Source organism: Rutilus rutilus (genome assembly GCF_951802725.1).
Source record: "Rutilus rutilus genome assembly, chromosome: 10".
Classification (NCBI taxonomy): Eukaryota; Metazoa; Chordata; class Actinopteri; order Cypriniformes; family Leuciscidae; genus Rutilus; species Rutilus rutilus.
The window spans coordinates 3259141-3273395 of record NC_140215.1 but is presented as its reverse complement, the minus strand read 5'-3'; the positions used below and the strand labels follow the sequence as shown (position 1 = coordinate 3273395).

General features: G+C 35.0%; 1 protein-coding gene across 10 annotated transcripts in view; it reads left to right on the top strand.

The window, feature by feature from the left end:
- baz2bb (bromodomain adjacent to zinc finger domain, 2Bb) overlaps positions 1–10600 on the top strand; it is a 111463-nt gene extending 100863 nt beyond the window's left edge. For 6 of the 10 annotated variants that reach the window (XM_084420459.1, XM_084420457.1, XM_084420454.1 and 3 more), the window contains 7 exons: positions 32–192; positions 1147–1403; positions 3956–4091; positions 6893–7039; positions 8374–8657; positions 8743–8886; positions 10197–10600. In XM_084420459.1, the coding sequence (XP_084276585.1) occupies positions 32–192; positions 1147–1403; positions 3956–4091; positions 6893–7039; positions 8374–8657; positions 8743–8886; positions 10197–10374 (1307 nt within the window). In that variant the 3' untranslated portion in view covers positions 10375–10600. The remainder of the gene's footprint in view (positions 1–31; positions 193–1146; positions 1404–3955; positions 4092–6892; positions 7040–8373; positions 8658–8742; positions 8887–10196) is intronic. The other 4 variants (XM_084420463.1, XM_084420462.1, XM_084420461.1 and 1 more) reach the window with 2 other exon arrangements.
- Positions 10601–14255: the final 3655 nt, after the last annotated feature.

Sequence of the window (14255 nt, the reverse complement as noted above, 5' to 3'; positions counted from 1 at the left end):
CAGCGCTCTTAGTTTGTGCTCTTCGTTCTAGTCACTGTAATCGACGTCTCTGAGCTGGAGGAGAATCAGGTCTCTGAGGACACCGTCCAGAGCTGGTGTGTGGAAGAACAGGCCATGGACATGGACATCGGTGTCCTGCAACAGGTCGAGGAACTGGAGCACAAAGTCACTTCAGCCAGTCTGCAGGTTAAGGTAGGAAATCTTTATTTGAATGGACTTTTTGGCCATCGTTTCTTGTCTATGCATATAAGAGGATTCACATTTTAACCCTATAAAGCCTACTGTATCATATTTGATATGCCTCTAAATGATCAACATGATCATAACTTTGCTGAAAACCTGTCGCACACAGTCTACTACATGCATTCTGTCGTCTGATTGATAGTGCATGCTTTTTTATCAGGTGAAATGCCTTTTAGTATAATTGTATTTGCATAATTGACTGATTTTTATAAAGTAAATGTAAGAATAGTAATATTTCAAGATGAACACTTATTGGACTGAAGCAACTTTCTATACTCGATTTTTATATCATTTTTAAATCATGTTTAAATGTATCAAATGTGATCCATCGGACTTTTGAGGAATGTTAATTCTCTAAATCATCATTGCATTGCATTGCATTATATGTTTTAAAACTACAGAGTTTTAATCATCAAACTAGGCATTTAAATATAATTTCTTAAAGACATTATTGGGAGATATAGAGTGACAACTGACATTCATATGCATTATTTGTAAGTATGTGCTGTACTGTTATAAATATCTCATTGATTTACATTACAAGCGATCAGAATTTCATCTTTTTGGCCATATAAATATAAGCAACTGCGCCAAACTGCATATTTTTTAAATAATAAAATTGAGGTGTTTTTTTTCCCCCCTCCAAGTATGACTTCCATATTCTCACTATATCATACTATATGAGTATGCATACTATACTATATGCATCAAATATGATGCTCAAGAAAAAACCTGCATGCATATTTTAGATTCTTTTAAAAACAAAATTGTCTAAAAGTTCAATAAACTGTTCCATTAAAAAAAAAAGATATCATATGTCAGGCTTTACAGTGTTAACAATGTCTGTGTGTTCTGAACTGCTGTAAGTAAAAACAATATGAAAGCATTATGTTTGTTTCACAGGGCTGGATGCATCCAGTTCCACAGTCTCAAAGTGAAGACCTGGTCTATTACGAGCACAAACCCGTCGTGGACATCGTGCGTCATGCGAACAATCCTCTGGATATGGCGGTGACGCGTCTGGCAGAGCTGGAGAGGAACATTGAGCGAAGGTATCTGAAGAGCCCTTTAAGCAGCACCATTCAGATCAGACTGGATAACGTGGGCACGGTCTCAGTACCGGCCCCTGCGCCATCACCTGCTAGAGCTGATGGTGACGGGTAGGTCATCCAGATTCACGCCAGCTCCTCACTCGCTTCCTCTCTGGAGTCTGCCTCTCTTCATGTTTCACTATCGCTGTGTGCATCTGTGGGTTTATGGTTGTGGCGTCTGTTTCCCATTTAGATAGCAACATGAAGCATGGGCATGAGGCGCTATCACAATAACCACAGCCTCATGATAACCCGTCATCTGCTTTACACAAACACGTACTTCTTGAAAAGGCTTCCACAAAAGGGGGACTAAATACAGCCTTAAACTCTTAAAAAAAAAAAAAATATATATATATATATATATATATATATATATATATATATATATATATATATATATATATATATATATATATATATATTAATAATAATTGGAATAATTTAAGAAAATTGTTATCATATTTTAATTATTTAATTATTTTAGTTTGTTATGAATAATAATAATAGTTGTTGGTAATTATAATATATAATTTATTTATTTTAACCACGAATGGTCAGTGAAAAGAGATGCTATTTTCTAGGTAAACCTTTTAAATTAAAGATCTGTTGCTACAAGTTTACAAATTTAGCCTAAATTCACTTAGTAGGGAAGCAAAATATTGGTTTGTAGTCACTGATCAACTTATATAGTATTTACCATAAAATACAATACAAATAATATTATGTAAGTAATTATACATAAATGTTATTAAATAAGTAATATTACTTAGGTTTGCTGACTAAGACCTAATAGTTCTCACAACAATATATTTATATATGTTTTTTTTACACTACCATTTAAAAATTGTTGCTCAGTAAGATTTTATAGTTTTTGAAAGAAGCCTCTTCTCTTATTCTAATTTATAGTTTTTATTAATATTTTGAATATTTTAAATATTCTGGTTCAATTTAATTTGAATAATTTAGTAATTTTGTTGTGTTTTTAAAATGTGTCTATATAGTTTTTATTTCAGTTTTAGCTTTAACTATTTTAGTACATTAAAGTTTTTTTTTATTTTATTTTATTTCAAGTAACGAAAATGTTTTTTAACGGTTTTAGTTTTAGTTCACTATAGTAAACCCTAGTTACCGATTAGCTTACATGTTCCGTAAAATATAATAATATTTGATAATGTTACATAAATAATTTATATATATATATATATTATATATATATATATATATATATATATATATATATATAATTAAATAAATCTTATTATATAAAATAATAGGGTTTACAGACTAAACTAAATAATTTGGGGGAAAAAAATTAAATGTCCCATTACTGTTTTTTAAACCATAATTTAAACCTAAATAAACCCTATTTGTGGAAAATGCCAAAACACTTCTGAATCTGAATGCTCATTCAGCTTGTGCACTGTGCTTGTTATCAGCATGAATGTGGGTTATTGATCAGTTCATGTTTTTTCTGAAAGACAGTCATATCCAGGCTCCAAAATTAACATGCACTAATTTAGAATAAAAATTGCCATATTAAATAAATTAAATGAATTATATTTTATTAAATTAAATAAATAAATTATATAAAATAAATAAAAAAGGCAAAATACAGTTTCATGGCCAATAAGAAATATTTATGACCTGTAAATGCTGTCACAATTGGTAGAAGTGGCAAGAAGTTAATTTTGGACCCTGGTGATATTGTTTAAAGTGCCCCATTATGCTTTTTAGGATATTATCTTTAATGCAGTGTGTAATACAGCTGTTTGTGAATGTAAAAGGTCTGATGAGTTTCAAAGATCGAAGTGCAGATAAAGTAAGTTATTGTCTCCCAAAAGAAAGAACTGAATCTGAACTGAACAGATGAATTTGCATAATGCCAGTCTATGGACTTCATTAGCTGCTGTTGAAAAACTTCTACTTTGACCCTCAAACACTGTAGTTGTAGCTGAGACCTGAAGAGTGTGGTTCATGTTGTCGACATGTCGAGAAGACGCTGATTTCAGCGCTGCCAAAGCAAATCCACTTTGATGCACTTCTAAACGATGAGATTCGCGCTGGAATTGATACAGAAAAAACGGCACTGTCGTTACTGTTCGTATCACTGTGTATCAAGAGCTGAGGAAGAGCTAAAATTCAGATATGTTTGGTTTCTGGCACGTGCTGTAAGTGGTCGACCAATCACAACAGACTGGTCATCTGACCAATCAGAGCAGAGTAGACCAATCACAACAGACTGGGCCATCTGACCAATCAGAGCAGAGAAGACCAATCACAACAGACTGGGCCATCTGACCAATCAGAGCAGAGAAGATCAATCATAACAGACTGGGCCATCTGACCAATCAGAGCAGAATAGACCAATCACAACAGACTGGGCCATCTGACCAATCAGAGCAGAGTAGGCTCTAGAAAAGGAGGAGTTAAGAGAGACCGAATCCTTTATCAAACATTTCAGACTAATTCGAGAAATTAGGTGATGCTGCAATGTATATTATGAGACCTTGTAGGAGACCTGCAAAACCAAATTAGGAGTCTTTAAAGCAGCATAATGGGGGCACTTTAAAAAGATGTTTTTCTTCTGAGCAGTGTGTAGTACCGTGATCTCTCTCTGGCAGGGCTGAGGAAGATGTGGCTCCAGGAATGAGACAGTGGCGTAAAGCTCTCAGCGAGGTGCGCAGTGCGAGTCAGCTCTCTCTGTGTGTTCAGCAGCTGCAGAAGTCCATCGCCTGGGAGAGATCCATCATGAAAGTGGTGAGTGTGTGGAGACAGTGCTGCAGTTTGTGGAGCTTCCACTGTGCTTGAGACGAATTGTTTACGGGCTTTCGCACCGCAGGAACTAGAACTGATTTTAGCTCTAGGACTAGAAGAACTAATTTAGCTCCTACTTCAGAGTCGGGTCTAAACCAGTACAATCCACATTATTCCTACGCCTCATGATGCTTTGCGTGAATTATGGGTGTAACTTCCGTTAAGCTGTAAACAATCAGTGAAAGACTCGCTGTATGGACGTAATAATATATATTTTTAAACTGTGTACAATGACATTACATTATTCTACTCATCCTTCAACCATTGAACATTAAAAGGACATTTAAAAGTGTAAAAGCATCAACAAGGTACTTTCAACAGACCCTGAATAACCCAAAAAGCGTGAATCTTTCCAAAACAAAATCTTTTAAGTTTGACCGTGTTTTCGTTTTGGGTCATATTGCCTTTTGAATGGGAGTGAATGGGGCACTTCTATGACCGCATCAAAAATCGCTATTTTTAAAACACTAAGAAGGCTCGACACAACATGAAACTGTGCTGGAAGTGTCACCAGGGGCTCTACACATGAACTCCAGCGTTGAGAACATTGTTTGTGTACACAGAGTTTACTAAAAAGAAAGATTTTGATCAACTCACTGTCTCTGTGTCCGCCGGCATTCTCTCAGTCAAAACTAGTCGATCTCTGAATGCGACGTAACAGGGAGGAGAGTAAAGATGGAAAGCTCCTAAAGCTTAGTTCCATATAAATTCACGGATAATTAGTTGTTTTGTCGTTAGTGAAAATCAATATTGACCTTGTATTTGAAAAAGGATCCTCATATAAGAAGCAACACTAAAATTCTGAATCAGTTCATTCGCATTCGGAGATCGACTAGTTTTGACTGACAGAATGCCGGCGGACACAGAGACAGTGAGTTGTTCAAAATCTTTCTTTTTAGTAAACTCTGTGTACACAATGTTCTCAACGCTGGAGTTCATGTGAAGAGCCCCTGAACATCTTAAGCCCTATTCGGATGGGACTAGTGTGACATGGAGAGGTGGAGTAAAGTAATAATTACCAGAGCTTCTCTGTGATTTTAGTCCCGTCCGAATGTGCATCTCTGTGATCATCACGGACAATGTCAGTAAAGATTACGGCGACTTTTACCTTCAGTAAAAAGGTCCGGAAAAATGACCTCAGGTGACACTAATCCCGTGCGGATAGACCCGCTGTAAATATGTACGTAAATATTTCATCATTTCCTGTTTAAAAGTAGTTTTCCGCAGTTTTTCAAGTATGGAGACGCTTGAAAAAGCATCAGTCGCGTTCTAGACGCTGGGACGAGTCTGTGGCAAAACTCAAGTGTTTTACACACACCATCAGATCAGAGAGAAGATCGAACGCACTTGTTAGAGGCACGAAACATCTTTTAGCGTTAGATAAGTGTCTTTCACCAACACAATCCAGTCTGAAGTTAATAAATACATCGTTTGACCGGACATAACTGTTTTATATATATAAATATAGGTTATATGTGTTTGCGCACGTGATATCAGGAAGCAGCGTAATACACACAGGACGACAGGAGTGACGGTGATGCGTAAATCGAGTTACTCTCCCACTTCTGCTAGTTTACTGAGATCTCTCCTGTGCGAATTGGCCATTAATATTACAGACATCCTGTGGTAAAATTACATTACTCCATCAGCTCTTGTAAAGTTAATCCCGTCCAAATAGGGCTTTAGTTACAGGTGAAACTCGAAAAATTTGAATATCGTGCAAAAGTTCATTTATTTCAGTAATTCGACTTAAAAGGTGAAACTAATCAGAGCCGGACAGTAACGGAGTACATTTACTTGAGTACAGTACTTAAGTACAATTTTGAGGGATCTGTACTTTACTCGAGTATCATTTTTGGGGAGTACTCATGACTTTACTCAAGTACATTTGAGAGGCAAATATTGTACTCTTTACTCCACTACATTTCTATCCATAACCATGAGTACCCGTTACTTCTTCTAAAAAAATAAAATAAAATAAAATCTCGGAAACCCTCAATTTGTTGTTTCCCTCTCAAACGTGATTGGATTGTGCAGGCGCCACTGATTGGGACAGCCTATCAGCAATCACCTTCAGCTTTCCGCCAAAGTCAACTCCATGGTCAGATTTAGATAAGAGACGAAACCATGGATGAAGACGCAGCAGGTCCATCCCGGGAATGTGCCAACCCATGGTCCCACCTCGCCAGACTATTTCAATTTTCTGAACAAGTTAATGATAGTTTTCGCTTCAAGTGTTTGCTGTGTTTACCAATGTAAGCACTGTGGCAGTAGTAATGCAATATTTAGAAAATGTACTCTTGTACTCTTGATACTCAAGTACTTTTAAAAACAAGTACTTTAGTACTTTTACTTAAGTAGACATCTGACTGTAGTACTTTTACTTGTACTTGAGTCAAATTTAGCAAGGGGTATCTGTACTTTTACTCAAGTAATGAAGCTGTGTACTCTGTCCGCCTCTGAAACTAATATATTATATAGACTCATTACATGCAAAGTGAGATATTTCAAGCTTTTATGTTATAAAGCTGTAAGCCATAATCATCAAAATTATAACAAATAAAGGCTTGAAATATCTCACTTTGCATGTAATGAGTCTATATAATATATTAGTTTCACCTTTTAAGTCGAATTACTGAAATAAATGAACTTTTGCACGATATTCAAATTTTTCGAGTTTCACCTGTAGTTTAGTAGACTCAGGCACTTTGAGTGAAGTAATCCTGCATGTGTTTATCGCTCAGTACTGTCAGATCTGCCACAAGGGCGACAACGAGGAGCTCCTGCTGCTGTGTGACGGATGTGAAAAAGGCTGCCACACGTACTGCCATAAACCCAAGATCACCACCATACCAGACGGAGACTGGTTCTGCCCGGCCTGCATATCCCAGGTGAAGATCATGAACACTGCGTTTGATGAGACCTTCTGTCTGGAAAGTTAATGTCTTTCCAAACCGGCATGCAGGGTGTTTTCTGTAATTGAAAACATGGAATTTCTGAAGAATCTTTACACAAAATGGCAGTTCATAATGACCAAAAACCTCAATAAAGTATTATAAAAGTAGACATGTGGCTTGTGTTTGCCGTTCAATGGTGTAAAATGTGGCACAACACATTGATAATGTCATTTTTATTTGTCACTTCAAAACAAAACAAAAGTTACTGTTTCTATTTAAATAGACAAATGCTTACGAGTCTATGATTGGATCATGATTATCAGTTTCTAGAATGTTGTATGTTTGCCAACAGTTCTTCTGACCCTGATTGATGGAGTGTGTAGCTTTTCATTTCTTAATTAGGTCCAAGTATTGGTGAATCAGTGGAGAACTTGACTGAGATTCCACTTACAGGGATACTCCACTTTTTTTGGGAAATAGGCTCATTTTAAAACTCCCCCAGAGTTAAACAGTTGAGTTTTACCGGTTTCGAATCCATTCAGCCGATCTCCGGGTCTGGCGGTACCACTTTTAGCATAGCTTAGCATAGATCATTGAATCGGACAGGACCATTAGCATCTCTCTCAAAAAAATGACCAGAGTTTAGATATTTTTCCTATTTAAAACTGGAAACACGCAGCGCCTGAAAATAGTCCCCAGCTCGGTAACTTCCAACGTGACCGGGACTAAGTTTGTCTAATCTATTAGACCTATTTTCAGGCGCTGCGTCATATTACGCCTGCTGGACTCATGGTACGGCAGCAAAGTTTCTTGATTATTTCGCAGGAATGAGAGTATAGTTCCTAGCCATATCAGCCTAGAAAATTGCAACTTTACATTTTCCGTCGGTCTTAGTACACGATGTAACTACAGAGGAGTCAAGTTTTAAATAGGAAAAATATCGAAACTCTTTGGTCATTTTTTTTGAGAGAGATGCTAATGGTCCTGTCCGATTCAATGATCTATGCTAAGCTATGCTAAAAGTGGTACCGCCAGACCCGGAGATCGGCTGAATGGATTCGAAAACGGTAAAACTCTAACTCTGTTGTAAAATGAGCCTATTTCCCAAAAAAGTGGAGTATCCCTTTAAAACCATAAATGTTTTATTCCTTCAAATTCCTCTTATCCAATTCCAATTCACATGCATCCCTGAATATACTTATACGTGTATAAAAGCTCCCTAAATGCTACAGAATGAGCATCTTAACTGCAATAGTGAAGGGATCAGAGTCTTTTGGCTTGTGTTTGGAGATTTTGTTTCCTCACTGAACCATTTTGGCTCTGTGTAGGCGAGCAGTCAGTCCCTGAAGACCAAGAAGCCCTTGAACCGCTCGAGCGGAGGCCTGAGGAAACCTGCCGAGGCCAAACGCCACAGGAAAACATCTGTAGCCGGAGACAACTCGGAGGACGATTCAGGCAGCGCCAACAGCACTCCCAAAAAAGTGTCAAAGGAAATAAAAAAGAGAAGGACAGAGGAGAATCCTTCCCCAAACCCAGCAAAGCAAGAGAGTCCAGCGTGTGTGAAGAAACCCAAAACCGTCAGAGATGACAGTAAAGACTTGGCCATGTGCAGGTACAGTACCACAGCCTGAAACCCTGCAGAAGTAGTTATATTTTGATGTGCATATGAATCAGATGTCATTGATTTGGTTTATTAGGATACTCTTGGCTGAGCTGGAAAGCCATCAGGACGCCGGGCCGTTTCTGACACCCGTCAACTCCAAATCTGTGCCGGGATACCGCAAGGTCATCAAGAAGCCCATGGACTTCTCCACTATCAGAGACAAACTCATCAGCGGCCAGTGGGTATCACTAGAATATTAACTAGTCATTTATATTGATGGAGGGAACACACTCTGCATGGTATTAAACATGGTGCTAAAGGTTTCTGATGCTGAAATTAAAAGTTATTAGTGGGGCTGGACACGAATATTAAAGCTAAAAAGATATTTCTATAACGATAAATAAATATTTCTATATCTTTCACAATATTGTCAGACTTTTTGTGCTATATTTATTGCCATAATAAAATATTTGTTGTTTTATATTATTTAAAAAAAAAATTTTTACTTTATTTATTTCATTTTATTATTTTATTTTATTTTATTTTTCAGTTTTTTTCCCAATGGAAACAGTCATTATAGTCAAGTAGATTCAAAATATTTGACAATAATAATATTAATAATTATTATTATTATTATATTTGTTTTTGTTCTTTTTGTTCAACTTTTTTTTTTTTCAATGGAACTATAATTTTAATAATAGTCATTTTTATATTTGACTAATAACAATAATTGTTATTATTTGTTTGTTTTTTGTTTTATTTTATTAACCAAACCGTCATTATAGTCAAGTAGATTCAAAACTTTTGACAAATAATATTTTTTTATTTAATAATTTTAATATTATAAAAAAAATTCTTAATTTTTCTTTTTGTTAATTTTTTTTCCATTTTATTTTATTTTCAATGGAACCATAATTTTAGCCATACAGTTATTGTAGTCAAGCAGATTCAAAACATTTGACAAATAATAATTTTTTATTTAATAATTTTAATATTATAATTTTTTTTCTTAATTTTTCTTTTTATGTTACATTTTTTTCCATTTAATTTTATTTTATTTTCAATGGAACCATAATTTTACCCATACAGTTATTGTAGTCAAGCAGATTCAAAATAATTCATAGAAAAAGTAAAATAGTAAAAATCTAGCTAAAATAATAATAGGCATAATTAAATCAGGCATAATAATACATAGCTGGTGAACCACAAATAGAAGTTTGTTTTGTTTGTAATTTTCTTACCTAAACATTAAAGTACAGTAAACTAGTTGCAGTGTGAGTGAGTGTTTCTAACACAACGGGTGAGGGACTGACGACGATCCATCTCTTGATATTTTATTCCTCTTTTGGAAAGCCAAATAAATGCTTTCGTGGAGCAAATGGGAACGCAAAAAATTATATGTGTTGTAGTTTCCGTTCACCGCTATAGAAACGTACCCGACTATGATCCATGTTTACCAGCAAAATAATTGTGAATGTTTGATTCAACATCCAGTGTGTGTTGTTCAGAATTAGCTTTTGTAATCACATTTGACCTTTCTTATTGCAGGTACATGAACCTTGAGACTTTTATTATCGACGTGAACCTGGTGTTCGACAACTGTGAGAAGTTCAACGAGGATAATTCCGACATTGGACGAGCGGGACACGCGATGAGAAGGTTTTTCCAGAGGAGATGGACCGAGCTGTTGAGGCAGAACTCCCTGAAACCGGGTCTCGACACATGAGACATGTCGAAGAGCCACTCGGACCAGCATTAGACACCGAATCACCTCATTCACATTGACCTTTGGTTTGTTGGAGGACACGCGTATATCAAGTACAGGGACAACCGAGAGCAAAAGAACTTTTCTTTCAGCGCTTTCGAAAACATCCTTCCACTACCTGTAAATATATTTGGGGATTTTTTTTGTTTTTGTTTTTGTTTTTTAAATAAACATTAATATTATAGTGAATGTACTGTATTTAATTATTTATGACTTAAAAAGGTCTTCACTTTCTAAGAAAAGGCACACAAAAAAAGAAACTGCTTCAATGGATGTGTTTTTCATTATCAGATATGGGAAAAAAACACAAAAAAAACATTAAAATGAGGAAAAAATGAAATGTTTACATGAATCTGAGCTCCTAGGGTGTCAGAAGATCAATTATGAGTACATTATAAAACTGCATTCGTGTATGTTTTGAATCACAAAGTCCAAAACGCATATATATAACGACTATTAATGTTTAATATTGGTTGTTAATATTGTATTCTGTGCGCACAAGACTCCAGGCATCCAGTATTGTTTATGCCTTTTAAATCGTTGTATCTTTTCATATGTTTTAATACGGCAAATCCAGTGTATTGACCGTTCTGTGCTGCACGTCGGCCGGCCGGGGCACTTTCTGAAAACAGCAGTGCCTTTCAAAACCCACCGTTTTTGTCCTTTAAAACTCCTCAAACCTCAGTCTGAACTCCACAAGTGTTCATCCAGTGCTTGCTGTGGTTATCATCACGATTGCTCATATACAGTACAGGTCGAAAGTTTGGAAACATTACGTTTTTTTTTTTATATTTTTGAAAGAAGTCTCTAATGCTTATCAAGGCTGCGTTTATTTGATCAAAAATACAGAATAAAACAGTAATATTGCGAAATATTATTACAACTTAAAATAATCGTTTTCTATTTGAATATACTTTAAAAAATAATTTATTCCTGTGATGCAAAGCTGAATTTTCGGCATCATTACTCCAGTCTTCAGTGTCACATGTGACATCCAGTCTATCACATGATCCTTTAGAAATCATTCTAATATTCTGATTGATTATGAGTGTTGGAAACAGTTCTGCTGCCTAATATATTTGATGAATAAAAGGTTAAAAAGAACTGCATTTATTCAAAAAAAAAAATATTTTCTTCTTTACTATAACTTTTTATCAATTTCACACATCCTTGCTGAATAAAAGTATTGATTTATTTTAAAAAAAGAAAGAAAAAAAATGACTGACCCCAAATCACTGACCAGTAAATTGTTGTTACAAAAGATTTCTATTTTTTTTAAAAATTGCTTCTTTTTTTCCCTTTTTTTATTCATCAAAGTATCCTAAAAAAGTATCACAGGTTATGAAAAAATATTAAGCAGCAGAACTGTTTCCAACTTTGATAATGAATCATCATATTAGAATGATTTCTAAAGGATCATGTGACAGACTGGAGTAATGATCCTGAAAATTCAGCTTTGCATCACAGAAATAAATGATAATTTAAAGTATAATAAATTGAAAACCAATTATTTTAAATTATAATAATATATCACAATATTACATTTTTTTTCTGTATTTTTGATCAAATAAATGCAGGCTTGATGAGCAGAAGAAACTTCTTTCAAAAACATTAAAAATAGCAATGTTTCCAAACTTTTGGCCTGTACTGTACGAGACAATAAAACGGGTGAAAAATCCCACCTAAAACATATCAGATATGGGCTTTTCTGACTAGGAATAGAAAGCGAGCGCATAGCAACACCGTTGAGGCAGCAGTTTCTGCATGTGCAAAAAATGCTGCTGCAATTAAACACAAAAAAAACTAGTTTACATGATATTTATTCTGAGGTATTTCTCTCGGTTTGCCTCGATCAGACACGGCGTCTCCACGATAGATAGCTGGCAGTGTTTTTTATGTTAACTAAAGTCAGAATACTTGAATTATCTTGTGTGAAGAAGACATTGCAATGAAGGTGTAGCGTTGTGTTTTGTAGGAGTTTTATTTTTCTCTAGTTTGTGTTGAATACTTAATAAAATGTTTTCAAGCACCCCTGGTTGTGTTGATACTGTATACTGAATGATCTCGGCATCGCTTTAAAGCACACTGTGATTGGTTCAGTAATCATCTGTATTTCTCTATGTGTGTCTCTTCTTCTCCTCTCACCTCCATCTTCTCCTGCAACAGACATGTAAACCTCTCCGTTGACCCGTCACTGTTTGTAAAGCTCTGATACGATAACCTTATGAGTCTGTCATGTGACTTTCCTGCAGTCGTACAGAACGTGCTGCGTCAATAATCTTCCTCTACGGGTACGTTTGCTTATTAACTTATGTATAATCTATATTGTACATGACTTATTGAGCTAAAATGCTTGAAATGAATTGCCTTAAATGTGTTTTTCAGGGTCCTGCATGTGAATCTCCTGCCATCAGGTGAGCCGTTCCTGTTCTACAGAGCCTTATGAACTATAATAATGCATGTGGTGTAATGTGAGGATGTTAGGATTTGTCAGATTTGCAGGAATAGTCTTTGAACACTTTCACTCTAGCCTGATTATTATTTACTCAAACGGGATCATAAAGGGCCAGAACTAGATGTTCAGGAGGTCGATGTGAAGTTCATTTTTATATTTTTAACCATTTGTGCAGTTTGGCCACAACATTCACATCACGAATTAATCAAATCTATTGATTATGCTGACGGATGTTTGTGCTGGAAAAGGAGAATTTGTTCAAATAAAAAATTACCATAATGGATTAGCAGGTGATATTCAGGCCATAGGGAAGATGTTTTGTTTGTAACATTTTTATTAAAGAAAAAATGAAGGAATTAATGTATATATTGTACATTTTTCATGTAGATGACAAAGCATGCAATAAAAGGATTTGAATTATTTAAAATACTTTTAAAAACATATTTTACTTTATATTGATTTTTTTTTTAGCTTTAATAAAAATCTATATTTAATTTATAATTTATGCAGTGAAAACTGCGAAGTGTTTAGTAACTATTCAATTTCTGTATATTTCCTACCTGTTAGATCAAATATTACAAATATACTGTCTTTATGTTGTTTCTACATTAATTTGGAGATTGAATGTGAAATTATAAAAAAAAAAAAAAAATGGGGCAGAATAGTTACTTAGTTAATATTAAAATAAACGCTTTTTACATTTTATTTCAAGGTGTTACCACTGTACATTATGCTTTACGTAATTATTTTTTTAAATGTGTATATATACAGTGCTATGCATAAGTTTAGACACCCATGCTAAAGTTGACTAAAAAGAGGAATACAAAATCATCTTTTGGAAATTGAACTTAATGCCTTAATTAAAAAAATTAGGAAAAATCCAACCTTTAAGGACACCAATTTTCTTTGTGAATGAATAATGTATCGTAAATAAATAAATGTTCTTCCTTAAAATACATGGTGCATAAGTTTGGACACCCCTATGTTAAATTCCCATAGAGGCAGGCAGATTTTTATTTTTAAGTTTTTTTTTTTTTTTTTTTTTTTTTAGGATACTATGCATCCTGATAAAGTTCCCTTGGCCTTTGGAATTAAAATAGCCCCACATCATCACATAGCCTTCACCATACCTAGAGATTGGCATGGTTTTATTTCAGTTAGCCTAAAAGCTAGTTTGATTTGCATTGAGAGATGATCTTATGGAAAGTACTCCATACCAATCTCTAGGTATGGTGAAGGCTATGTGATGATGTGGGGCTATTTTAATTCCAAAGGCCAAGGGAACTTTATCAGGATGCATAGTATCCTGGATCCATGAAGTAACTGGCCTTTAAAAATAAAAATCTGCCTGCCTCTATGCACTGTAAAAAAATTCTAACCTCCCTAA